This window comes from Fusarium poae, chromosome 1 (genome assembly GCF_019609905.1).
Source record: "Fusarium poae strain DAOMC 252244 chromosome 1, whole genome shotgun sequence".
Lineage (NCBI taxonomy): Eukaryota > Fungi > Ascomycota > Sordariomycetes > Hypocreales > Nectriaceae > Fusarium > Fusarium poae.
The window spans coordinates 2,721,258-2,747,569 of record NC_058399.1 but is presented as its reverse complement, the minus strand read 5'-3'; the positions used below and the strand labels follow the sequence as shown (position 1 = coordinate 2,747,569).

The following is a 26,312-nucleotide window of genomic DNA, read 5'->3' as shown; positions in this document are numbered from 1 at the left end:
TTAGTTGTAAATCGTTCTTATTCTTTTTCTGAACCTGTTGTTCCCACCCGCATTTCTCCTCCTCTCATCTTGCCACACTGTTGCGATCATAACTCGAGCAAGATGACTTCAACCCAACCCCTCAACGATATCGTCGTGATCGGCATTGACTTTGGGACTACGTACGTCGTGAATACTTGCTTGTCTTCTATCCTGGGTGTGGTACTTACCGTGTTCAGATTTTCTGGCGTCTCATGGGCACACTCGAGAGAGCCTGATGCGATCGAAATAGTCACCTGCTGGGACTCGGAGCTTAACCACTGTTCAGACGTTGAGAAGGCACCCACCCAGCTGTATTTCGATGGACTTACTCACGATGTTAAATGGGGCTACGGTATCCCTCTCGACAGGGAACCACTCAAATGGTTCAAGCTGCTGCTTCTTGAACCTGTTGACCTCCCTGCTGACGTTGCTGTTTCAACTCAGGTACAGGAGGCCAGTCATCTCCGGAATGAAACAGGAAAAGAAGCTGTCGCAATCATCGCATCATTCCTGCGTAAGCTTTGGGACCATTCAGTCGAATCCATTAGGCGTGCCATAGGTGCGGGCTTGCTCGAGCGATCCAAGTTTCAGGTCGTTATTACTCTGCCTGCCATTTGGCCTCCGTACGCTCAGAACCGAATGAGGCAAGCTGCTCACCAGTCTGGTATCCTGGATAGACGATCCACTGGTACTACTATGCTTCAATTTATTTCGGAACCCGAAGCTGCCACCCTTGCCACAATCAAAGACATGGGGAAGCGATCAATCATTGAGGTGACGATATAACATTTTATCCCATCTTGTATCAGTTTTCTGCTAACTCTCTGAATAGATTGGTGACACCGTTGTTGTCTGTGATGCCGGAGGTGGCACAGTTGTAAGTCAAATCAATGATGAAATTCCGTCCTGCTAACATTACAAAGGATCTAGTAAGTTACGTATTTGAATCAACTGACCCATTCATTGTCAAAGAATGTGTCAAGGGTGATGGTGAGTTATCAGGCTTATTGCATCCAATAGGTAACCTTTTAACCAACTAGAATGCGATTAGGTGATCTCTGCGGCGGAGTATTTCTTGACGAAGAGTTCCTCAAACTTGTCAAGAAGAAAACGCCCACCCTGTCTTGGGCTTCACTCAGCAGGCTTGAGGAAAAGAAGTTTCTCAATGACGAATGGGAGCATAGCATCAAACCCCAATTCGAGAACCAAATGCGGACATGGCCAGTTTACCTGCCTGACAGCTGCAACAGCAACTCATCGACCAGCGGCTTGAAGCGCCGTGAGATACTTGAATTGTCCTCGTAAGATTCTCTCTGGGAATAAAATAGAAGTATGGCTGACCTTGCAGTGATGAAATCCGGTCCGCTTTTTCCCCTATCGCTGCCAAAATTGAGGCTTTGGTGCGCCTTCAGGTCGATACTATCGAGGCTAAATACCATAAGGCACCCAAGGTTTGTTGCCCATCACACTCTTTATCGTGTTGCCTTTCTGACATCTTAACTTAGTACATCATCCTTGTGGGAGGCTTTGGCCGTAGCCGATATCTATTTAATCGTCTTCGGGAACGATTCGAATCCACCATCCTGCAGTCAAATGGAAACAAACCGTGAGTACTCAACCCTTGGCCGGAAACAAATGCAAGCATAGTTCATTTTCTCACTAACTCATAGATGGACTGCTATCTGTCGTGGAGCTGTCATTCGGGGGCTCCTAAGACACAGCCCTTCCTCCAACCTCGGGGTGGTTGTTACGTCACGGGTCGCTCGCATGAGTTATGGTATTAAATATCGTGAAAACTTCATTCATGGAAAGCACAAGAGAAAGGATCGTGTCTGGGACAAGAGGGAGAACGTCTGGAAGGCCAAGAACCAGATGACATGGTTTCTCGAAGAAGTAAGCAAGAGGTTGATCTTGTGACATTTCACTGCTAACTTGTCTTACAGGGCGATGATGTTTCGGAGAAGAGGTCAGTTCGTCACAATTATTCTCGTCTAACGGACGGCGCTATGCTTCAGATGTCTGAAAGTGTCTTCTGCTCAACTATTTTCCCGCCTCCCAAACGGTACGATGGCACCAGTAAAATTCGATCTTTGTGCAAAATTTCATGGAATCGGAAGATAGACACCAAGACTCTTCCGAAATTCACCAACAACGACGGTGAAAGCTTCTCCAAGCTCTCTTACCGGATCAAAATGGACTGTGAAGATGGAGTTATAAACTTTTCTGTTTTTTTCAACGGACAAAAGGTCGGTGGGCGAGAGGTTGACGTTCAGTTCATCTAGATCGGCCTCCTCTTGGTAAGTCACGAGCCGGGCTAGGGGCCGCCTATGTGCTGGTCAGTCCATGGCTGTTAAATTATTTTTTTTTTGGGAGAGAGAGAGAGATGGTTCTACAAGCACCATGAACGTGTGGTCCAGGTGCTTCAGGATGGTATGAAACAACGACAAGACCGACGGGGACAAACCAGGTTCTCTTTGCATTGGGATACATTGGAGAACAATTATCCATTGAAGATTATGTACGGATTAGAGGGCAAGAAGATCGTTCACTAACTGCCTATACGGACGGTAGTTCAACGTAACCAAGTTTTTGTGCCACATTCACTTGCTTTTATCATATGTCACTTGGAGGGAAACCAAACTAATGTTGACCTTGGAAGTAAATTGATAACAGAGAGTAGTGATTTCCTATACTCGAGGAATTACCGGTGTCCGTTCCTTTCATCACAATTCACAGCATACAGTTATCATTTGTTAATATGAGTCTGATGGTAGATGTAGTCATGTACCTAGGGTAAGTGATTGGATAAGTGATCATGGAAGTTCAGGAAGTCGTCTAGCTGTATACGGAAGAAGGACTTCGGATTTTGAGCTGACTACCAACCCAAGTTAGCGGCTTGTAAACTTCGATGCTCTTAATCTGTGTCAGCTTTATGCTCGCAAGGCCTGCCTGTAAGTACAAGGCAGGAAGAATTGAAATGATTGTGAAACGATGATGCCAAGACAAATGTCGGCTTGTATACCTCTTTGCAAATTGAATTAACAATTGAGTTTATCGTTGAGAAAAAGCACACGTATACATGCTACGTACGTTGAGAGAATAACATCGGTAAATGTCAACGGCATGAACTAGGCTCAAAGGGCAGTGTAGGAAGAAGGGATTAGTTATCGGTACAATATGGTGATCTCAGTCTCAGTAGCGTTCTTGACTGGGCTGAGCGAGGCAAAAAACGCGGCAGACCTAAAATTAGATAAAGTAGATTTCGAAACTACCCGGGACAAGACTAGCAACGGGCTGTGCTTTTAAGATGGAGTGAGGCTTTGCTCTGCTAGTCAGCTAGTCAGGCCAGGGGAAGAGGAGAGGAACGTGTTTCGCGACAAAATTACTCGTTTCGCTTGATCTTTCAGGCTGTGTGAGATTGCGATCGATTGTAGAATAAGAAATGGCGGACATGAAGACATGTCATCTAGTCTACTCGTTGGTTTACGTTGTGGGACTAATTAAGACCGATGTGAGATGGATGCTGACAATGGAGGAACTTGAAGCATCCTTGACTGTCAGCCGCAGCCCAACTAAGATCCAACAGGGTAGCCTTCATCCCACCACATCCCTCATGCCGTTTTACTCTACAGCTGTAATAGCGGTAACTCAATCTTGCACAGGAACTAAAAAACCAGTGTGACTACCGGTGAATATATTGACTTTGGGTCCTATGTGTTGTATTGCGTCGACATGTTATAATACAACACTGTCCCACCACATCAATGACAATCCGTTTTTGTCTCCTCCCTCTCCCACATGTTGATCAATGGAGAAGAAGGAAAAAACGAAAATGGAGGTGGTGGAGGTGGATCGGAATCCTAGCAGGTGTCGTCAGCACCAAAACGTTCAGGGTCCTTGCGTGTATTTTTTTCGGTCTTAGGGATCGTCAGACCCATGCTATTGGGTCGAGAAATAACCTGTATGGAGCAAGTAAGTTATCGTTGGGAAAATGAGATGGTTGATTTTATTTACGGAGCAATGTCATCATGAGGATCATAACGGAAACGGAAACTCCCTGCCTGTTGAAACTATCAAGGCATCTTCCATTGAAGAGTGATTGATGGTTCGGCTGCCGGGCCAATGACATGATCGTCATGCTGATCGTGGAATAGAGAGTTTGCAGATGGATGCTTGCTTTCAGGTACCGTAGTCCGTTTTTCGCAGGGCCCATTTACTCAAGTCAGCCAACGCCATAAGCACCATCTGATTGTTTGACGAAGCTGCATCTATCGATATCGCATTAGATTTCGAGGAACACCCATATCAATTCTTCAGCTGTGATCGGAGCAAATGAGTAAGCTGCGCCTTTAGAGAAGCCAAGCTCTTCTCGTCGAGAAAACAAAAACAAAGGGCAGCAAAAGCTCAAGTGGCTGAGTGCCCTACGTCTCCACTGTGACACTCTTAGTGGGAACCTGACCTCAAGCTGTAACAACCTGAACCCGGGCTTGGGCTTGGAGTCGTAAGCACGACGCCTCCAAGACAAGGCAGTTTTTATTGACACTGTACAATACAAGGCGGATGTGACGAGATAGACAGTGTGTAAACTAATCAACTACTATGCCGTGCGCGGGATCTTGCCTGTCCGGGGTAGGCTTCGCTGCGCCACTCCACTCCTCCACGTCAATCCAACCCCCTCTTCTCTGCTGGTGCTGGGCTGCATATTGCTTGTTGTTGCTTGTGTAGGACGGCGGGGGCTGTATCACTAAAAAGTACCTAGTCCTAGTGCTCACGCCCAGCATCAGCCCTGGGTTCAGCTTTTTATAAAACCACAGTCCTCTTCCTCCTTCTGTTTTCTTATTGTATCTCGTTTCATCTCATTATCTCACCTTTTCCCTTTTTTACGTTCGCGTCATATAATCTTTCGCGTTCCGTATAACTCACTCGAATAGAGTCATTCGCTTACAACAGCACTCGTTCGCTGCCAACTTACGTCATACCGATTCGACCTCCGATATCGACAGACGTTTTTTTAAACATCCGCCTACCGCATAATCAACACACACACAAACTCTAACCTAACAAAAATGGGTGTCGGACGCTTTTTCTGTGTGCTATTGCCGTTTGCACTTACAATCGGCTCCATCATTTTCCTCCTCGTTGGTGCCCTCGCTGGTGTCGCCGACAAGTCTCTCTACATCTTCCGAGTCGATGTTGAGGACCTCAGCATCAGCCCCGCCGATGTCGATAACATCATCGATAACCTCGACCTAAAGGACCTCAAGCTCAGCACTCGCGATGTGCCCCAACTCATGATCCGTGCCGAGGATGGTGCTCCCATCAAGGATAACATCACCGCCAAGATGCTCGGTCTCGACAAGTACTACGACATCAACCTATGGGGTTTCTGCAAGATCGACAGCGATGGCAAGAGAAAGTGTGAGAAGCCTCAGTTTGATTGGGCCAGCAAGTCTCTGAACACCTCTACTCTCGTCGGTACCAACAAGAACATTGCTATTGAGCTCCCCGATGAGATCCAGAGTGCCCTTAAGGCTTTCAGGACCGCCACCAAGTGGACACAGGTTGTTTACATTGCTGCATTTATCGCTCTCGCTGCTGAGATCATCCTTGGAATCTTCTCCAACTGCTCTCGTATCGTCTCCTGCTTGACCTGGATTGTCGCTGGTATTGCCACTACCCTCGTTATTGGCTCCGTTGTTCTATCAGGTGTCCTAGCTGGTACCGTCGTCGGCGCTGTTGAGGCTTCTGCCAAGTTTTATGGTGTCCAGGGTCACATCAACGGCCGCTTCTTTGCATGTGTCGCTATCTCTGCCGCCTTTGCCCTTGCTGCTGGTCTCTTCTGGATGTTCACCATCTGCTGCTGCAAGCCTGAGAGCCGAAGTGACAAGAAGAAGAACCGCCGGTCCGACGGCGAGAAGCTCCTCGGCGGTGCTGGCAACAAGCACGGCTCTTATGCTCCTCTCAGCGACGATCACGAGATGCAGACCGGTTACTACAACCATAACCAAGCCCAATCTCAGTACGGTGCTCCTCGCTACCCTAGCGGTACTGCCCGTTCTGATCTCGCCTACGAGCCCTACTCCCACCGCGCCTAGATTAGGTGCAAGTAGCTCTCACGACATGATCTTTAAGTTCTTACTTAACACTTGATGATTGCATTAATGGCGTTTTGGTATTGGGTTTGGGACTCAGTGACAGTATATTGTTTGCTATAGCACTTACGCCGTCATGAAGGAACTCTTTGTTTGTTTATGCTTACAGCAATGCAATGGACGTTTGGAGATTTTGGTGATGGGGAAGATGCCATGGAACGGCATGATACCCAAAGTTATTCTTTTTGGTTGGGCAACGGGACAAACATTCGTAGCTTGATCATATATACTCCCTTTTTTGTTAAAAATAAATACATACAAGTACCTAAATATCTGACCTACATCGTTCTTTGTGGTGATTGTTGGAATAGCCAAAAGTGAATGCTTCATTCATTATGGGTCGTTGGTGAGCAATTACTAGAACCACTCCAAAAATTTTCGCTCATGGCTGACTGAACCCACACAAAACTTCACTCACTCATACAAGACCTTGGCTTCCATCGTCTCTTCCAATCAATCTCAGTAACGGAGACAGTCCAAATAAAATATCGCATGACTTGGGAATATTAGTGGGCGTTGGTTACAATTTTTCTTCTTGTTCAAATTTGTGGTCATGGCAGAAGTGAGTCGTTGTGCTGCCCCTCCCCCGCTATCATGAGCTCACGTCCATTCAGTCACGCCTTGACCGGGAATTTTTCCAGGGTCCTATCACTTCACTCGCATTCTTCCGCAATGCAGAGTATCTTCTCGCTGGCGAGGACACCCATTTGACTGTCTATGATCTGCAACCAGGTCATGCTGTCCGTATAGGCAGCGTTCGGGTCTTCTCAGCACAACCTATCCATGGAATTCGTCTACTCAGCAATGGGAGGGCATTGGCCTGGGGTGCTGCACAAATCGCGGTTGTCTCCAACATTGAAGGTCTCATTGGTGATTCGGATGGCCAGGTCATGGTAAACAAGACAGCTGCTCCAGATTGGATTTATGATGTTGCGCCGTCGCCGTATGATGACTGTTCTGCGGTTCTTGCCACAGCCCATAACGAGGTTGTTCATCTGCGCCTGAACGGCGAAGACGCACCGATGGTTGGCACCGTTGTCTCGCCTTCAAGGCCAATACTCTATGCTGCGAGATTGAAATGGTTGGATCAAGACTCAGTTCTCATGGCTGGAGGTACTATCTTTGGCGAGATTTTGGTATGGCGTTGCCATATCTCCGAAAGTCGATCCGAGCTTCTCGCTATTCTCAACGGCCATGAAGGCTCTATTTTCGGTGTTGACATTTCAGAGGAGCTCCCATGTGAAGATGGGACAACCTTGAGGCTCATTGCCAGTTGCAGTGACGATCGTACTGTGAGAATCTGGAATATTACAGGACAAGATGGAGTGCATGAGAACAAGCACGATTTCGCTGCGCCACGAGAGACTGGGTTTGGGTCAAAAGCAGGTTTGGACGATGGACCTAGAGCGGAGGAGCTACGGCCTGTAGCAACAATCATGGGCCACTTATCGAGAATCTGGGGTATCAAGTTTGCCGCTCTCACAGAAGGCCAGACGCTTCCAAAATCCCCAATGTCTCTCTACTCGTTTGGAGAGGACTCCACTGCTCAACGATGGCAATTAAGCATTGGTATTTCGCTTGAGAAGGTGGCTGGGTCTCTTAAACATATCGAGACATATGCTGTACACGATGGCAAGCATCTGTGGGCACACGCCGTGGTGAACCGAGGAGACAAAACACTTATTGCAACAGGCGGAGCTGACAGCAAGATTTCGCTCATTACGCAACCCGCATCTTTGGCTCCTTCGAAATCGACAAGTGAGCTAACTGGGCTTGACTTCCAAGATATTGCGACTAGTTTGCCGAACCTTGGCGAATTGAAGCCACTCCGTGCACAGGAGATATTCAGCCGTTATGACTTCATCTCTGATGATCGGGTTCTGGTAACGACAAATTGGGGGCGACTTCTCGTAGGTGTTTTCCGACCAAACCTCGAGTGGAAAGAAATCGAACTCGAAGAATATATGAATGTCGAGTTTCAATCGTGCTATTCACTAAAGACGATTGGGAATGGAACGGCCATTCTGGGAACGACCAGCGGCAAGTTATACTACTTCTCTGAAGCGCAAGGAGTTACACTTATTGGCTCTGTGCCTGGCAAGATTTTCAACATTTCAATCCTGTCGTCTACTGGTGAAGGGCCTACTGAAATTATTGTTCACTTGCACGGAACTTCAGATTCTCAGTACTTCTCGATCGACTGGCACACAGGGAGTATCGTAGCAGCGGCAGATATCCGTGGCATTGATAAAAGATTTGTTGCTATTTCTGCCGCTCGCTTCAGGAGTGACTTGATCGCCATTGGATCACGCCACGGTTTCCTGACGATACTGAGGCAGACTGGCAATGAGTTCCGTCCTATCCTGGACTTCAGATTTAATACACGCGATGCTATTACCGGCCTAGTACCTCTACCTACTACTGAAGGACAAGAGGCTCCTCTGTACTTCTTGGCGACAAGCCGAGATACAAAGTACAGGATCTATGAGATCGAAGAACTCGGCGAGGACGTTCGGTTGCACCTCCAGCATGAGGTTGCAGCTCCGTCTGGTGCTGACATAGAGGGAGGATGGTTCACACAGGGTTCGTCACCCGAATTGGTCTTGTACGGCTTCAAGAGCAAGAACTTCATCGTCTGGAACGAAACTCGGCGAGAAGAGATTGCATCGATTGACTGCGGAGGTGCTCATCGGACATTTACCATTGCACATGACCCTGTTGATCACAACAAAGTTCGTTTCGGATACACAAGAGTCAGCAAACTTTACGTCTTCTCGCAGCACACGCCGATGCACCGACCACTCAGGTACGGGACACACGGCAGAGAGATTCGAGGTTTGAGCGCAAATGGACGATACATCGCGACTGGTGCTGAAGATACAACGGTTCGTATATGGGAATATGAGGGTCAGCAGTCCAAGCAGAAAGATAGTGGTGGTCTGCGATGCGTCGCGTCCACTAAACTACATATCTCAGGTTTGCAAAAAATCCACTGGGTTGGAGACGACTATCTTCTCAGCAGTGCTGGCTTTGAAGAATTCTTTGTGTGGTCGGTACGAAGGCTAGACTCAAAGTACAAAGGACTCGGCATCCTGTGCGAAGGCATTCTCGAAGACAAGAGCCCTGCTGCGGACCTTCGAATCATGGATTTTGACGCTTGCAAGGACGCCCACGGAAATATCATCATCACCATGATCCTGTCCAACTCGACCTTGAAAACATACCGTTACACACCAAGAAAGGGCTTCCACCTTTTGGCCCGCATGTCATACACGGGAGCCTGTTTGACACAAGTTCGCCATCTCGGGGTGGACGAAAAGGGGCTTTCGGCACTTACAGCCTCTACGGATGGACACTTGACGACCTGGGAAGTAAGCTTCGGTGGGGATGAAGTATCCAGCCATGTGCTTGTCCAAGTGGCTCCAGTCCATCAGAGCAGTGTCAAGTGTCTGGACCTCCACCCAACACCTGAAGGCTTTTTAGTCCTGACAGGTGGTGACGACAACGGTCTTGGTGTCACGACACTTGTTGCCATGTCAAATGAGACGGGTAACCGCAGATACACAACCTCCAGTCGTGGAATAGTGCGCAAAGCTCATGCAGCAGCGATCAACGGTCTTGTGCTGGTGCGACGCGGGGCAGAAACATTTGGTATTACTGTCAGCAACGACCAGCGCGTCAAGGTCTGGAGTGTGAAGCCGGGCAATGTGAAACTGGTGGCCGATTCCTATAGCGGCGTTGCTGATCCTGGCGATATCGCAATCGTGGGGGAGAACGGGGGCGTTGATGGCGAGAGGCTTAAGGTTGTGCTTGGTGGAGTGGGTGCGGAGGTCTGGTCGTGGTAAAAGGTGATTTTAGGCGTTTACGGGTGTTGGGGTTTGATTAGATGTCATGTGAGAGGACTTGGTCTTGTGGAATCAAAAATATGATAGGTTTTCTGGTTTTAGGAATGTTAGACGGTAGAATTTACAACATGTTCAATCAGTATCTGCTGTCTGCTTTGCGTGCCTTTTCGTGATCAGATAAGAGATGAGGCGTTTACATAGAAGATCCAACATATTACATCACGCGGGTGATTCCAGAGGAATCTCATCGTCTCAGGGGCTTGGTAGATGTAGATAGGCGTCGAGATATATGATAGAGTCAAACCTTGATGATAATCAAGTGAACGATGCCCAATAACCAGACGAGCTACAAAGTATGCCATATATACGTGATCGTATCAGAATCTTGATATGGCATGGTTTTAACTTTGAGTCCGTCGCTGATTTATAACTGATGTTTTTTATGTTCTGTTGCTATTGCATTGCTACCATATCCTGTACAGTCAATTGTGCTCCTGATCATAATACCCAAGTCTTGATCAAACCTGCATTCAGTCCTTTGCCCGCATATTGATCTTACTACTACTCAGCATCTATTCAAGATGTTTCGCGTCATCAAATCCTCAACGCTTGGCTCTACACCTAGAGTTACACAGATACCAACGCTCGGTCAAGCAAGGGTATATCGCACAAATCCTCGACTTCAAAGCACACTACAGAACGCGGACCAGATCGGATACCAGAAACCATCTACCGAAGATACGTATAACAACGGCACATCTCGAAAGCAGATATTGCAACTTCAGTCTACAAACACAAAGGAAACGCTTGTGGCGTCGGCAAAGCAAGCCTGTTACGATGGCCTCTTTGATGTGTGGTTGTTGGCATCACACTGCAAGAACCGTCCCTCTTTGAAGAATACTTCTGGCGATTCAGTACGAGGTTCTTTGAGCGATTCAACTATTGGGTTTTCCAAGCACTACCGCCGTGGCTCTTTGGGTGTGGGAGAATAACTGGACAAACAGCCAAGATCAACCAAGATACGTTGTCTGGACACGTTGTGCCCCCACGATAACTACCATTCCTATTCATCATGCTTGAGACAAGAAAGAAACGTGGTTGTGTTTGTGGGAATGGAAGCGTCCAAGCTTGAACAGAAGTGGAGCTATTGAGAAATGCCAAGACATTTCTTGATCTGTCGCAATTAAAATCCCTTGCATTTTGATGAGATTGTCCAACAGTCGAGATCGGCAAACAACAGCCGATAACTTTTGAACGTCTAGCAAGTGACAGTGTAATAAGTATATATAATGCCGTGGTTGAAGCAAATTTCCAGTTACACAATGACGCTATGGTAGACATGTTTCGTAAAAAAGCACCAGCCATGTAACTGCAGTTCAACCTCTGAGTAAGCGTAGGGCTGAGTCGAATAAGAAACAGAAGCCCTAGCAACCCAAGCGCTAAGGAATTCCCGCTTATTATATCGATTGTTACATGTCTTATTAGCAAGGATAAGTGAACTGAAACCTGTAGGTCTAGAATATGTATGTCTTTGTCTTGTTTCTCTTGATTCGTGTCTCGGACCGAATCTCTGGAAATGTGTGCATATCTTTGATCTTTGATAACAATTAAAGATTCTTGTGGCTGCTTGCAAATGGTGATGTATCGAAATGAAGAGAGAGAGAGAGAGAGAGCATCGGCAGTTGAGAAATGACAGCATCAAAAACCCCATTTGCAGGGTTCCATCAGTGATTGTGACCCCCGGAATATGACCTACGCAAGTGGACCCTTTCCTTATTGTACCTGCATTAGTGTGAGTTGTTCAAGAACCAAGTTTCCAGGCGAAAATCGAAGTGGGAATTTATTTGAGAGGAATGTCGATGGGAACGACCTTGGATCAAAAAATCTTGGTATCTTTCTTTGACGGAAAAGAAACCCCGGATGCGGCCTGACAAGTTACACCAACTCTCCTGGCTTCTCCACTGTCTCCTGCAAGCTTGGAGCTTTGGCTGTTTGCAAACATGTCCTTGAAATTTTGAGCAATCAATGTGACGCCCGTATAAATCGGGCCAAAGCTCACTTCTTTCTTTTTTCTCTTTCACCTCTTCAGCATTTTTTCCACAGTCCTTCCTCAAACTATTGTCATTCTTTTCTACAAATAGTCACTCTTTTACCGATCACATTCTTTTACTCAACCCTGCAAGCTGTCAGGCGTTAAATCACTTTTCTTATCTCTATATACTACCATCACGATTACTGTCACTACCCATCACCGCTAGCATCATGAAGTGGCTCACTCTCGTTCTCGCCTCGGCCGCCGCGGTCACTGCTTCTCCCATCGCGTCTTTGCCTTCCATCTCGCCAACTGGACCATGCCCTCAGGTAAGCACATGGTGTTAAGAAGCATGTGAAAACAGTCCCAAACTCACCGAGTCTCTCAGTCCAAGATCGATGCTATCCTTAGCGGTGAAATGGATGCTTCCGAGTGTTGCTCCTATGGAAAATGCAAGGGCGATGTAGTCGTCTCGGTTGGCTGATAAGCCCACGGTCTTTGCACGCAAGATTTTACGACGTTATGATAAACAGCACTGGATCACATCCATACATATTTCCTACCTGAATGACAACAACGAATGAATCCGACTCAACCTGCAAAGGCGGGTTTTACATACGGTCTTTTGTCAGGCGTTGTTGAAAGAAAGGACGGTCTGATCGAACTGTCCTATAGTCCGCCTGAATCGACTTGGGGAGGAACTCATTATACTCCACAACCGGGAACGGATGGACCATGTTACAAGATCTTTCATGAATAAAAACCCAATTACAGGAACTACGCAGTGTGCAGTCAATGGAAGTCATGATTATCTGAAGAGTCTTTTTATTGTCAGACAATCTAAGCTGAATGTGAAATGATACTCAATCAGGTGTACGTGATGAATGTAATGCATCTTACTGTCATGTTCAAGCCTTTTGATTCTACTGCTCATGTCACTACCCAACACTCCCCGACACTCAAGAACTAGACTGCTTCTTAATGGTGATTAAGATCAAGATCAAGACCAACGACATCAACGTCACCCTCAGGTTATGAGACTTAGAAAAAACTCCCTATCAGCTGGTTGAAACCCACTTACAGGCTGTGGGTAACACAACAGTTAATATAGAGCATCAGGGTACAGAAACAAGTCACGTAAGCGTCTGGTCTGATGAGCATATAGTGTCTTAAGTTTCGTCTCTTATACTCCATGGTGGCCGACTTTTCTGGTGATAGAGTCTTCCACAAAATGTCGATATTCTCTCCCACTTGACTTACACTTTATCAGGTAAGTTGAGGGATGGCAGAAAAGTTGACTCAAGCTATCGCAGATGGATGAACTCTATAGCATTCTTTTCCTTCCCCTCATAGCCCATGAAGAATCGTGACAGCATGAAACCTCCTCAAGATTCGTCATTTGATTCTCATGTCAAAACACCATGCCTTTCGAAGAGACACTTGCCCACCTATTCACTTGGATGGCCTCTAGTTCACAAGCGAAGACAAGGTGTCGCAAATTTTCACGCACCATCAATTCATTAATGCTAGTAAATAAAATACATGGCATGTTCAAGTAGTGATGGGACTCAGGTAGGGTTTGGTGCATGTATTGAAATGACCTTGGGGTTAAGAGAAACGATTGAGGGTTTTGTGCTAAGAAGAAACTCACTGTTCCCCCTCTATATCTTTCCACTGTTTTCCTTGGCCCCAGGATGATTATTTTTCTGGTGAAATAAGTTCTGTCACCACTCAATGTACCGAGACAATGACCTCGAAATAAGGGCAGTGGGATTCCGATAAAGTGGTGAGTGGCTAACAGAAAAGAAACAAATAACCTAAAAGTCAGGTCAGTGGCATAAATTGACTTACTAATTTCGTCCCTTGTGTTTCTAGTGACCAATTTTCCTGATACTCTACCCCAGACTACCTACCTAAGAAGTAAGCTAAGTGGGAGTCGATCTTGATCCGGAAGTCCCTTGTATGGGATGGTCACGAGGGGCAAGCCATGACGATGCTGCTTGTCAGTGAAGCATTGAGTTTGAAGTTTGAAGGGGCCCATACAACGCTATTTCTCAGTACAATATCGGGTAGTTAGGCGTTCCCCAATTATTCTATTCTCTACAGTATAACATTATGCCTCGGACGCTGCAATCGTCCCTTTTTGAATTCATGTTGCAACGCTGGACTCTGCTCTTATTGTATTCACCTGATGCGATCCATGGATATTCTGGCATCTCAATCCTTCGGTTGGTCGGGGATGCGTCGGTGGGGCATCCGTCGTGTTAGCAATGGATCCTAGCATCAATTACCAAAGTGTGGAGCAGCCAATCCGCTTTCACTGTAACAGCAACTAACTTGGATCCAAGCCCTGTAAGTACAGGGACATGCACACCATCTCAACCACTAACCTGCTAAGTCTAGACCATGGAAAGGTCAACCTTTACATTCAGGTCATCAATGTCATGTCAATGTTCCACCTCAAGACATATTGTCTTCGGCAATTGATTAAAACATATGGAATATCAAACTATAAGCCAATCGATAACCAATAGCATTTTAATACATTCATGCCGCTGACAAGTTACCTCACTCTCACTCCTTCAGCCTCCAAAATACTACTAACTCTAGAAAGGTGTCCAAGATAACATCACGTCACGTCAGAGGCGCTTCTCTCCCCGCACGCACATGCATGCAACAGACCTAAAGCTACCTGACAATATTGACACTCTCTGCAGCGCATCACGAGCTTAGCTTCCACGTCGGCTACCCTACGGAGAATAAGCAATGCTTGATCGACGATTGCCGCAACAAGAGCCCAATCCAATGGCCTGATATGTCATAACACCAGGTCTTTGGTTGGAGAGCTTAGACCCTTCTGCAACGGTTAAAGCTCACGGACGTTGCCCAAAAGCAATCCTTTGACCTGTTAAAATTATCAATGGATGTATTCAAGAAAAGCCTCACGATTCCTTGTCTTAGTAGCACAGGGGTATCTATATCATGTATAACCGCATACTCAACGTCTTGTTGTCTTTATTCAGGGTCCATTTATGGCTTCCAAAGAGAGAAAAACGTCAGATGATGGATGGGTAGATTGTACAGAGGCTGAAGTGTCGTTGAAACCATGCTGTACAGTACAGACAAGTCTAGACTTAATTTCACTCACATTTTATGACGAAAGCGACTCTTCCACGATAGAGATGCTGCATTGTACGTAGGATCAACCATCCGTGACAATTGAGTCGAGGTAACCCAAGATCATTGATTGGAGAGGCAATTCAACTTGACGCTCCTTCCAATTTATGGTTCATTTACCCCAGCTCCCGTTCTTGCTTCTATTGGACCAGCATCCTAACTCCTGAGCTGCCTTAGGCTCGTCGCTTCACCACCATCACCACCACCACTTGGCTGGACACCATCTTTTGAACAAAGCCCCCTCTTTTGTTCTGACCAGGATAAAAAAAAATAATACATATCAATATCTGTCTTCTACCTCATTGGCAATTCAATTATTCTCTTTTCTCTTGCCTTCCTATGCTCGTAGAGCTTTGTGGCCATCGTCTGTACGGCCCAAGTTCCCTAGCGTCGACTGATTACAGCTTTACCGGTACCGGCTTGGCTGCCGAGGCGACGAAGTTCATCGCCCGCTCAGCTATCAGCTACCAAACTCAAAGCTAGCATCTCTACGGATAGCTCTCCCCAGATCATCGTCAAGTCCCCGCCGCTTTCTCTCTGAGACCTCCGTTAGACAAAGCTTGCTTGGCTACGACACTGTACTTTGCACATCCCATATCATCTTCCCAAGCTATAATTCTATCTCAGCAACAAACAAAATTTTCCATCTAGCAAAGGGATCATTTTAATAATCCAGGTATGGCCTTTCATGATAATTCCTAGCCATTCCTTCACTGTGCAAGTTTGCTGCCAGTCCATCCTTCTATTAGTCTGCGTTGTGTTGCTCGAGCCACCAATGCTCCCAAGCTTTCCGCAAGCAAGCTCTGCCCGGTCAGGTATCGGTACCTTGCTCTAGGGCATTCGCTAACGCATCGTTCTCCAGGTTTGGCTGGCAAATGGACTAGGGACATAGAGTCTCCTGCCTCGCTCGCCTACCCCTCCAGCCCAGTCCCGTCCCCTGATCAGAAGATCACATCAGTCCAGGCTCTTGTTACTCTGAGGCTCTCCCCACTTCGGCACCCTCCACAACTTCCTCCTCGATCCACCTTCTCATTCATCATAAAGGGTCATTGCGACTCCAGATCAATTTCCCTCCTGATCTGCTCTGCTCTGCTTTGTTCTGCTCTGCGACACAGTCTAAGGCGCGCATACAGCTAAAGAACCCCTCCCCTGCTGCGCCGCCTAATCACAACCTGAGCTTTCCATTAAAAGTTTCCGCGCCACCCTTGTACCTGCTATTAGGTGCGAAAGCAACGGCAGTATTAAGCTTGAGGTTTCATACCGCCCGCGCACTCTCTTCAGCACCACTTAGAACCCGGTCTTGTGTGGTAACCGCATCTCGACACAACCTGAGCATTTGGCGCATTGCATCGCATCGCAACGCAAAAGTCCAACAGCAAAAAGCAACAACGACGACCGGTAACAACCACAGCAACATCAACTGGTTCGCGATACAGCACATCGCATAACATCACAGTACAGCACGACACACTGCAACGCTGTTCCGCGACACGCGACATATCCCCTCCTGCCACGCTCTTCCACCAGACCATTCTTATCCACTACTGCTCTTTGAAGCGCGCTGCTGTCATTCTCCCCCGCCTTCCGACTGCATTCCGCAAACTCTCTTTGAGCTCTTTCCCCATTCCCTCATTCGATTTGCCCACTTTGTGTGCCCGCCCGTCACCAACTCGCGATCAACCACCTTCCGCCAACCTGTTCAGCGTATTCTCGTTGACTATAGTGGTCAACACAAGTTTCGGTTTGGGAGTCACGATAAAGGCCGTGTGATCACTAACTGTTCGCCACCGCCGCCGCGTTTCTTGCCTCAACGCCCCTGGTGCAGCATTAACCCCGCGTTACTCTCTGGGTGTCGGACTTTGCGCGCTGCTTTCGAGCTCTTTCACTGACAATGGGCCACGATTGAGTCTCCTTTGTCGCTACAGCCTATATCAGTTCTTACACAACTCTCACTCACGAATGGGTGCCTGACTGTGCCCTTCATTCTTATCCGACAACTTGAATCTTCTGTTTGCGCCTGGGGTTAGACGCGCTGGTGTTTAGATATTCTGCCGCCTTCAACCAAAACTAATCATTCGCCTTGGCTCACGCCGCACTGGTATATCGCAACCACAGATTTGCGACTCTACCAGTATTGCAGTTTGGCAAGGCTACATCTTCCCGACACCGATCACGGCATCGGTGTGTTCTTTCTTACGTTTTATCTGCTTTCACGATCTAGAATTTGGCACGTGTAACGACATAGTCTTTAGATATACTTGAGATCTACATCTCTGGTAAGTCACACTCGCTGCATCTGCAGCTAATCTGGGTCATGCTTTGACCAAGATTCTGCCTCATTTCTCAGGTCGCTTTTCATGTACTTTCTCTTCTTGGCAATCGTCGTCTGGATTTCATTCTTTCTCTTAGTTTAGGGGAGCCACTTATTCGCCCTTTTTCATGACACTCATTTCACAGTTGGACTACTCAGCTAACCATACACAGTTGCGTTTCTATCACTTCTCAAAGAATCTTTTACAGCTTACAGCTTTATTTCACCATCGGATTTATTTCCTCTGCGATTTTCGGAACACAATAAGCTTGTGCTAGCTAATTTTCTCTATCACCCCCACGGAACCTTGAAACAGCGGAACGACCTTGAATCAGCTGCCTCTGTGATACTAGATTCAAAGGAAGAAAACTTAGGTAGTTTTCTCACTGGACAATGAGCTCGGGTCCTCTCAAATCTGGCCCGTCTGCAAGACTCGGCCAAGGATCTCATCCCACAGGTGCAGGCAACAACCAGTCATTGCTGCTCGATAAGTTACACGCAAGGACATCCACGCCTGACTCCGAGGCTCTCGCTAGCTCAGACGACGAAGGCGACCACCGATACGAATCTGCGCAAGTAGCTTCGCAGGCTACATCCCAACCTCCCAGGCCCGTTCGACGACCTTCGTGGTTAAACGAAACCTCTCAAACCCTAGGCCGTCCTCGCAGGGGCTCTATTGCTAGTAACTCAATGTCTCCAACTACCTCGCATCCCAGTACGCCATCTGGCGAGGCTGGTGCAGGAGCCTGGGGATCCCACTCAACCTCATCCGTGATGGGCCGAGGAACAGGTGCATCAGCTTTCTCGTGGGGTGGTAATATTTGGAATTCGGAGCGTAAAGATCCCCCAGCGCGGCTCAGTGAAGTCTTGCCTTCTCCAACATCCACGCTGCCCCCAGGTGGTGGCAACTCTTTCTTCAACTCAGAGATACAAACATCTCCGGTTTCACGAGATCCTGTACCTAATCCTCAGATCCCCTTTGCTATTCCCCTTCACCCCACTCCTAAAACGTATCGATCACAGTCGTATTCTGTTGGGCAGATGGATCCCGAGAACGCTGCTGCACCACCTTCAATGAGCTCCTCAGCCATGATGGGTCGTGCTCGCCACCACCCCGCACTTCAGCACCGACCGTCGCGACCTAGTATGTTGAGCGAGATGGCAAATGACGGATCGATGCTTGGCAAGGTCAAGGAGGTAGAAGATGACGATGATGAGAGCCCCAGCGAATCAATGCAGAGTTCTTTTCACCAGTCTTCTGATGCGAAAACTATTGAAATGTTGGCGCGTGAAAACGCTATGCTTCGTCAACAACAACAACAACAACAGCACCAGCAGCAGCAAACGCAGTACAATAATGCACGCATCAGACCACGTGCAGTCACTGGAAATTCATACACTGGAAACGGTTATTCCCTACGAGAAACGGTCCCAGAAACTTCCGACTATGCTATTGATGAGCTCGACGAGGCAAACGAGTCTGGCGATATGTTGGCCAAACGTGCAGCGAACAGGCGCATGAGTGAACTTGGAGCGGGGTTCCGCTCTCCGTTTGGTGATAATCGCAAGGCAGAAAACGCACACCTTAAGAAGGCAGCTCTCGGCTGGTCGAGCTCACTTGCCTTTTCTCCTTCCGACATCTCTCAGAGCAGAAGACATTCTTTTGCTACACTTCCAACTCGTCAAGCCTCTATCAGCTCTATCCCTGATTCCGCACTCGAGCCTTCTGCACTTGACATGCAGCAATCTCAGGATTATCCTCCGGGGTATCCCGACCCCGCCTCGTTCGGAGGCGCTTCTCATGGTATGCCGAAGACTGAAACTACCGCAGTTCATGTGCTAACATATAACGTAGCCAGCCAGTACTTTGGCGGAGGACCTAACATGGGCGCCAACATGGGGAGTGCGTACCAGACTGGCTATGCCAACCAGTACCCGTCTCCCTATGGTTTGCCTAACTCGTATGGCAATCGTGCGCCTTCTCCTCATCGCAGTGTCTACAGCATTGCACAACCCCGCCACAACCAGCTCCTTCACATCGTTCTATTCAAGTGCGCTCGGGCTGACGTGTTCTACATTCAAGAGGGCACTGGTCTCACTGTCAAGCCTGGTGATCTGGTGATAGTTGAGGCTGATCGCGGCACTGACCTGGGAACCGTCGCTAAGGATAACGTTGACTGGCAGGCCGCCAAGGACCTCAAGGAACACTACGCCGAAGAACAGTACAAGTGGCTCATGATGTACTCTCAGGGTGCTGCTGCCGCGCAGGAAGGATCCAGCGCAGGTCTTCTTGCCTCTTCCACCGGTCTTCAAGGAAGCGCGATTGGAGGCATGGGACCTCCCAGCCAGCACCATGCTCAGGAGCCCAACGCTGGCGAGCTCCGACCCAAGCTCATCAAGCGTCTCGCCCAGAGCCATGAGGTCCATGCCTTGCGGGACAAGGAAGGTCAGGAGGCCAAGGCGAAGCGTGTTTGCATGCAAAAGGTCAAGGAGCACGGCCTTAACATGGAGATCCTTGACGCTGAATTCCAAATGTGAGTCTTTTTATCACCTGCAAAGTGGATACAGCTAACATCATCTGCCTTAGGGATTGGAAGAAGTTGACTTTCTACTACTTTGCTGATTCGTACATCAACTTCAACTCTCTTGTCACCGATCTCTTCAAGATCTACAAGACGCGAATTTGGATGTCTGCTATTAACCCCGCCTCATTCGCTAGCCCTACTCTTGGTATTCAAGCCCCCAGCGGCATCGGTCCTGGTGCCGTGAACGCCAACCGTGGTGCAGGTGGCAATGACCGACGCCAGAACCAGCAGGTTCATGAGCCTCAACAGGCACCCGCCTTCACTACTGGAGCCCGAGATGGTCGAGGATACCGCCCAGCTTTCAGTCAGCCATTTGGCAACGAAAACCGCCTTCAGCAGCAACAGCAGCAGGCGTCTGGGTACCCCCCATCCAACTACCCTTCCTACCCGCAGTTCGGTAGCCCTTTCACCAACCCTAGAACTAATGCTGGTTATGGTCCTGGTGCTATCGCTTCTGTTGAAGGCTATCCCGGAGCAGCTGTTCCTCAGCTTGGGGAGTACCAGTCCATGCGCCAACGCTTCCCCAACCCCCAGTCGGGACCAAGCCCTGCACCTCACTCTCAGGCTACCTCCCCTCTGGCTGCCCAGAATGACTGGGTGGGAGGATTTCAGGGCCTCTCTCTCAACACTCACTAATGAATGGTGTTGCCGCATACGTTTGGCGACCGCGAGAAGTTTCTTCTCAGTCCACTCCTTTCCATCAAGACCGATCGCAGCAGTCTCTACTCCATCAAAGAGAAACAGCTTGTGTCTACATAATGGAGTTGTTGGCCAGACTATCAGATTCAGAAGCAGAATCAGAACTATTCCTCACTGGACTCGAGATATGGACATTTGCTTGTGTTTTAAGTTTCGCGTTAGGATTCCGGCATTCCCCTTCTATGTTTTTTTTGGGCGTTCCTAGGCATTTTTCGTTCGACTCCCGATGATTATGAGATTGCCTAACAACTGTTTTTCGATTTCGTCATTGCTTTGTTTAGGATCAGTGATCCAACGGCCGCTTACGACAGGGAGCAGGGGAAGAAGACAAGACGACACGGATGGCACGGTATTGCTTTTACAGGCTGAGATTATAGACAGAAAGACCCGAGGGTTTCGCATTTAACGCTGTAACTAATATGCGACGAAAAAAAGGGACATTGGACGATATAGCCGGAATCATGTATGACAAAGACTTCCTTTACTACTACTCATTTGCTTTTATACGTGTGCTTTTCCCCCTTAGTTGGGTTTGCTTTCGAGGATTCACGTGCTCGGTTTGAGGCCTGAAAATGAGACTCTGTGTGTGATAGATTAAATTGGAGCTCAGGTATCACTCATACATAATGTTTTCGTACCTTTAAACTGCAGAAGTGATTGTAAATTCCATGTCCCCAGCTAGAGATATTTGTATGCTTCTGTAAAATGTTGTGAGGAATGGCTGACTTTTTGGGAAGGTGCGGGCGACTCTGTTCTTGCCGACCTTTGGTCGGAGCAAGGGCGTGCCTTCCCTTCCTCTCGACTCCAGAGACATTCTGCTGTCCCTCAAACATGACCACATTTGTATTTACTTCAAAATCACCAACTACATGAACCGCGAAGAAGCCTGTCTTGGGTAGCAACTGCCGAATGTTGCAGTATTACTCTTTCTCTCAATATGGCCCCTCAAACTCGGAAGAGAAAGGTTTCTGCCACTGGCAAGTTCTTCCCTGTTAGTTCACATACACAGCTAGTTATGTTAACAACTGGACAGAGAGCAACGACCCAAAAGATACACCTCCGAAGAAAACAACACGAGCTCCGCGAAAGACGGCTCCGAAGGCGGCAGTCCAGCGAAAGGGCAAGACCGTTGTCAACAAGCAGGGAGATTTTCCAACGAGTTTACAAGCTGCGCAACAAGGCAGCGAGGCAAAGAAGCAGATTCAAAATCAGGGAAGCGATCTCGTCAAAGAAATTGACAACGAGCTCAAGACACAAATGTATGTGGTGACCGTCACTTATACAACAAACTTACTAAGTCCAACAGCCCTCATATAAACCGCGATGCATTGATGAAAGAACTCTCGCCAGATCTTGTCACTGTTCTACCTTGGATGCGCTCTTCGCCAGCTTCGGTCGAGGATACACAAACATACCCTCAACTGATGCTCAAGGCTCTTGACGATTTACAAATTCATGTCAGTGCTTGCGAGAGAACAGTCAACCAAGATACTGGGATCAGAGCGCCGAATCAGATGCGCTGGGTACAAGATGTTAAAGACTTGGAAGACATGAGCCAGCATGGGCTACAGATGGCTACAAAGATCATTAATCACATTGTCATGCCTGACTCGTATGACCTTCCTACCAAGCCTGCCGAGACTGAGAGCGGCGTTGAGGAAGTGGCATGGGAACTCATCGAGGAAGCACTGCCTGAAGAGTCTAATGAGATTTGGGGAAAGATTGCTCAGGGTCATGTAAAGGCTTTGACTGAGGTGTTGAAGGTGCTTCCTGTGGAAGAAGAGGAGGTGATCCGTTTGGAATGAGCTATTTGCATTGGGATCTGGGAATATGGGATGTTTCAATGGGGAGTTGTTGGAATGAAGAAGTGAAGACATCATGGTCCTTGATCTGCAACGGAAGGAATATCAAGAAGTTCGAATACATGTTCAACTTCAACCAATCACACAGCACTATTTGACTGTAAGATCTCGAAATGTCAGATCCCGCAGTGCCACGTGACATTTATCAGCACAGACCACTTTTTGAGGGGAGCCCTGGCTGACTAAGCTGCTAGAGATCGCTTAGCCCACAGGCCACAATTTTACGACGGAAACTTGTATTATCGGTGGTTCTTTTTCCTTTTGAAAATCTTCGACATCCTACTAACCACCAGGACCTCGACCAAGCCGGTATGTGAACCCCCCATTCCCCCTTCAAATTCCTCTTCTTGCAAGCCACTTTGTTGTTCTCCTTCATTTCTTTTCGCTAACCTCTCATCGTTCGACGACAACAGCCAAGATGGGTGCCCTCAAGTACGTCGAAGAGCTTCAGAAGAAGAAGCAGTCGGATGTCGTTGCCTTCCTCCTCCGAGTTCGCTGCTGGGAAGTACGTTAAACCACAACACAATATGCACAAGATTTCTCTCCCCATGTGGACGGCGGTCAACCTGCTCTCGATCTCTTGTTCTCTTATCCCGTGTCCGAAGCGTTTGATTTTTATTTTCTGTGTGGGGTTTTTTCAATGCTCCGCACTGGGAAGAAAATTCTCAATTCGACGAAATCAACACATTGTCAGGCAATGTATGCGCGATGGACACAGCGATGAAGAGAACTTGAGACGGAGCGGGCTGGTTTTATACCCCGTCTCTGCTATACACTCGTTGAACATTTGCTGAGAGTGCATTAATATAGCTCCGTCAATTGAACGTCATCCACCGCGCCTCTCGTCCTTCCCGTCTGGACAAGGCTCGCCGTCTCGGATACAAGGCCAAGCAGGGCTATGTTATCTACCGTGTCCGCGTCCGCCGTGGTGGCCGCAAGCGCCCTGCTCCTAAGGGTGCCACCTACGGTAAGTTTCCATGCTAGAAGCTCCAAAGCAAGGGAGTCAGATTTCTAACGCACGACCAACAGGCAAGCCCACCAACCAGGGTATCAACCAGCTGAAGTACCAGCGATCCCTCAAGGCTACTGCCGAGGAGCGTGTCGGCCGCCGCTGCGCTAACCTCCGAGTCCTCAACTCCTACTGGATCAACCAGGACTCTACCTACAAGTACTACGAGGTCATCCTCGTCGACCCCCAGCACAAGGCCATCCGCATCGACCCCCGCATCAACTGGATCGTCAACCCCGTCCACAAGCACCGCGAGGCTCGTGGTCTTACCGCCACCGGCAAGAAGTCCCGTGGTCTCAACAAGGGTCACCGCTACAACAAGACCAAGGCTGGCCGCAGAAAGACCTGGAAGCGTCACAACACCCTGTCCCTGTGGCGATACCGATAAACGTCTCGCCCCCTGGTTGGGACGTTTGTTTTCGCACCACGGCTGTCTGGTTGTACTCGCGATTTCGATTTGGGAGGGTCTGGCTTTGGCACTGCATGCTTGGACTCTGGGGAGTCGGGAACCTTGTTTGGTAGCATAAAAAATGGAATCAAAAGTAATTCCAAGTTCATGATTAAGATTAAGAATACCTACGGTTTCCCGGCTGAATATTGCTTTCCAGGATGTAATATGACTGTCTGTGATATGACTGTGATATTGCTGCTATATAGTGCCGCTTCAAACCAACCAGCAACCGGATCAAAAGGTAAATAGGTTGAGGCTGTTGAAAGATGAGGCTATTCCGAGAATTGCGGTTGAATACTCTGCATGGATTGATAAGCACGTGTATACATATAACAGCATCGTACCCAGGTGTATATTAATAGCAAAAACTCTTCACATGTTGCTAAGATTATTGTTTTGCTGCCCCTCTGGCTGCGAAAATCTAAACTTTGTGGATCTGGGTTCGTTCGATCCACTCGCAAGGTCCCTCCGATCAGTAACTTGGATGATTCTTGTGGCGTTTGGGGCTGTGGCTTGATATCCAGGCAGATCAATTAAGCGCGTCATGTATCCAGCCGCGTCTATCAGAGTCACTTAACGCGTGAACTACATACTACTTTGCCATCATCAAATAGATCACTAAACCAGGAGCATCTAGAGAGTAAGGCGTTTATTAAAGTACAAAGATTCGTATACTCGCAAGTCTCCTAGTTTGAACTTCTAGAGGGGTTAGAACAACTTGACAGGGTATTGACTACTCCATAACTACTCGCTTGACATCTCATCTCTCACTTATACTACCCTCACTCACTCTTACAAACGCCCATGTCTCATATAACATCGTCCTCATGACAGACCTCCTCCAAATCCTCCCTTCCTTTCATCTCAGACCTTTTGCCGCTCTCATTCCCGCCATTGAACAAAATGCGCTCTCGACAACAGATCTTCTTACTCTTCACCCTACCGACATCGCAAAGCAGACGCGACTCCCTATCCTCGATCTCAAACGTCTCATAGCTACGATCTCAGCCTCCCTTTCCGACGATCTCAGCCCACAGCAACCTCTTATAGAATCAGAGCCTGATCCTGACTCTACTCAGGGGGAGAATGTCATTAGTACGCTTGACGATGGCCTCGATGCTGCTTTAGGGGGCGGCGTACCTGTGGGTGCAGTGACAGAGTTCACTGGTGAGAGCGGCGCTGGAAAGACCCAAGTCTTGTTATCTCTATGCCTTGCCGTCCAACTCCCTTCGCCACATGGTCTAGGCCGTGAGGCTCTCTACATCTCTACCGAAGCCACAATGGCAACGGGCCGTCTCGCTCAGATGCTCAAGTCCAATCCCATCATACAGCAATACGACGAGGGTGTCCGCCCTTCCCTTGACGCTATCCATAGCACCGTCACTCCAGATCTGGAAACACAAGATCATATTCTCAATTTCCAAGTCCCTGTTCTGCTATCTCGTCATCGCATAGGACTCATCATTCTTGACTCTGTTGCCGCCAATTACCGCGCCGAATTCGAGCGTCAGGGCTCTCACGGTTCTAACATGGCCGCTCGAAGTGCTGAGCTCGTTCGTCTTGGGGCCCTTCTCCGTGACTTAGCTCGCAGACATAACATCGCCGTTGTAGTGGCTAACCAAGTCGCCGACCGTTTCTCCTCTGACTCAGCACTACGGCACATACCTCCTAGAAGCAGTGGCGCCGTCTACGAGAGTCCCCTCGCTTCACGGAGTATGCCTCCACCTTCATCTATAAATCTCCCCAGCACTCCATCGTCATCATTACCTTTCGGTCCACAGGACCCTGATGGTCCACCACCACCTCCAGCGCTGATGCTTGATCATCAGCAGCGCTGGTTCACAGGCTGGGGTGACGACCCTCACGCCTCATACTCGCTCAAGACTCCCAGTTTGGGTCTTGTTTGGTCAACGCAAATTGCTTGTCGAGTTGCGCTATTCAAACGGCCTGTTTTCGGGCGTATAAGACAGGCTGGGCCGATAACTGCAGAGGACGATTCTGACTTGGCAGCCCCGACATTACGAGGATGGCGCAGATGGATGAAGGTTGTCTTTGCGCCTCATACACCCTCCACAGGTCAGGGCCTACACGGAGCGACCGAGTTTGAGGTCACGATGGGCGGATTAAAGTCTGTACAGTCCCAAAAAACGAAAGACAAGGAATGAATT

The 26,312-nt window shown here is 48.2% G+C and overlaps 9 protein-coding genes across 9 annotated transcripts; all 9 read left to right on the top strand.

Moving 5' to 3' along the window:
• Window positions 1-102: 102 nt before the first annotated feature.
• Window positions 103-2,303, top strand: FPOAC1_000898 (uncharacterized protein; the record flags this gene model as incomplete). Its single annotated transcript, XM_044845507.1, has 11 exons — window positions 103-161; window positions 219-795; window positions 854-898; window positions 945-1,011; window positions 1,073-1,322; window positions 1,370-1,472; window positions 1,527-1,627; window positions 1,692-1,914; window positions 1,965-1,987; window positions 2,037-2,083; window positions 2,143-2,303. The coding sequence occupies 11 exons, from the start codon at window positions 103-105 to the stop codon at window positions 2,301-2,303; spliced, it is 1,656 nt and encodes a 551-aa protein (XP_044711423.1).
• Window positions 2,304-5,087: 2,784 nt separating this feature from the next.
• Window positions 5,088-6,116, top strand: FPOAC1_000897 (uncharacterized protein; the record flags this gene model as incomplete). Its single annotated transcript, XM_044845506.1, has 1 exon — window positions 5,088-6,116. One exon carries the CDS (start codon window positions 5,088-5,090, stop codon window positions 6,114-6,116), a length of 1,029 nt encoding a protein of 342 aa, XP_044711422.1.
• Window positions 6,117-6,726: 610 nt separating this feature from the next.
• On the top strand, window positions 6,727-10,018 carry FPOAC1_000896 (uncharacterized protein; the record flags this gene model as incomplete). Its single annotated transcript, XM_044845505.1, has 2 exons — window positions 6,727-6,735; window positions 6,788-10,018. The coding sequence occupies 2 exons, from the start codon at window positions 6,727-6,729 to the stop codon at window positions 10,016-10,018; spliced, it is 3,240 nt and encodes a 1,079-aa protein (XP_044711421.1).
• Window positions 10,019-10,599: 581 nt separating this feature from the next.
• Window positions 10,600-11,010, top strand: FPOAC1_000895 (uncharacterized protein; the record flags this gene model as incomplete). Its single annotated transcript, XM_044845504.1, has 1 exon — window positions 10,600-11,010. One exon carries the CDS (start codon window positions 10,600-10,602, stop codon window positions 11,008-11,010), a length of 411 nt encoding a protein of 136 aa, XP_044711420.1.
• Window positions 11,011-12,280: 1,270 nt separating this feature from the next.
• On the top strand, window positions 12,281-12,534 carry FPOAC1_000894 (uncharacterized protein; the record flags this gene model as incomplete). The annotated part of the gene is made up of 2 exons (XM_044845503.1): window positions 12,281-12,379; window positions 12,439-12,534. 2 exons carry the CDS (start codon window positions 12,281-12,283, stop codon window positions 12,532-12,534), a joined length of 195 nt encoding a protein of 64 aa, XP_044711419.1.
• A 5,397-nt stretch (window positions 12,535-17,931) lies between these two features.
• Window positions 17,932-20,759, top strand: FPOAC1_000893 (uncharacterized protein; the record flags this gene model as incomplete). The annotated part of the gene is made up of 3 exons (XM_044845502.1): window positions 17,932-19,342; window positions 19,394-20,072; window positions 20,126-20,759. The coding sequence occupies 3 exons, from the start codon at window positions 17,932-17,934 to the stop codon at window positions 20,757-20,759; spliced, it is 2,724 nt and encodes a 907-aa protein (XP_044711418.1).
• Window positions 20,760-21,731: 972 nt separating this feature from the next.
• On the top strand, window positions 21,732-22,627 carry FPOAC1_000892 (uncharacterized protein; the record flags this gene model as incomplete). The annotated part of the gene is made up of 3 exons (XM_044845501.1): window positions 21,732-21,786; window positions 21,856-22,081; window positions 22,129-22,627. The coding sequence occupies 3 exons, from the start codon at window positions 21,732-21,734 to the stop codon at window positions 22,625-22,627; spliced, it is 780 nt and encodes a 259-aa protein (XP_044711417.1).
• Window positions 22,628-23,102: 475 nt separating this feature from the next.
• Window positions 23,103-24,081, top strand: RPL15 (60S ribosomal protein L15; the record flags this gene model as incomplete). Its single annotated transcript, XM_044845500.1, has 3 exons — window positions 23,103-23,189; window positions 23,495-23,651; window positions 23,714-24,081. 3 exons carry the CDS (start codon window positions 23,103-23,105, stop codon window positions 24,079-24,081), a joined length of 612 nt encoding a protein of 203 aa, XP_044711416.1.
• An 890-nt stretch (window positions 24,082-24,971) lies between these two features.
• FPOAC1_000890 (uncharacterized protein) lies at window positions 24,972-26,309 on the top strand (the record flags this gene model as incomplete). The annotated part of the gene is made up of 1 exon (XM_044845499.1): window positions 24,972-26,309. The coding sequence occupies one exon, from the start codon at window positions 24,972-24,974 to the stop codon at window positions 26,307-26,309; it is 1,338 nt and encodes a 445-aa protein (XP_044711415.1).
• Window positions 26,310-26,312: the final 3 nt, after the last annotated feature.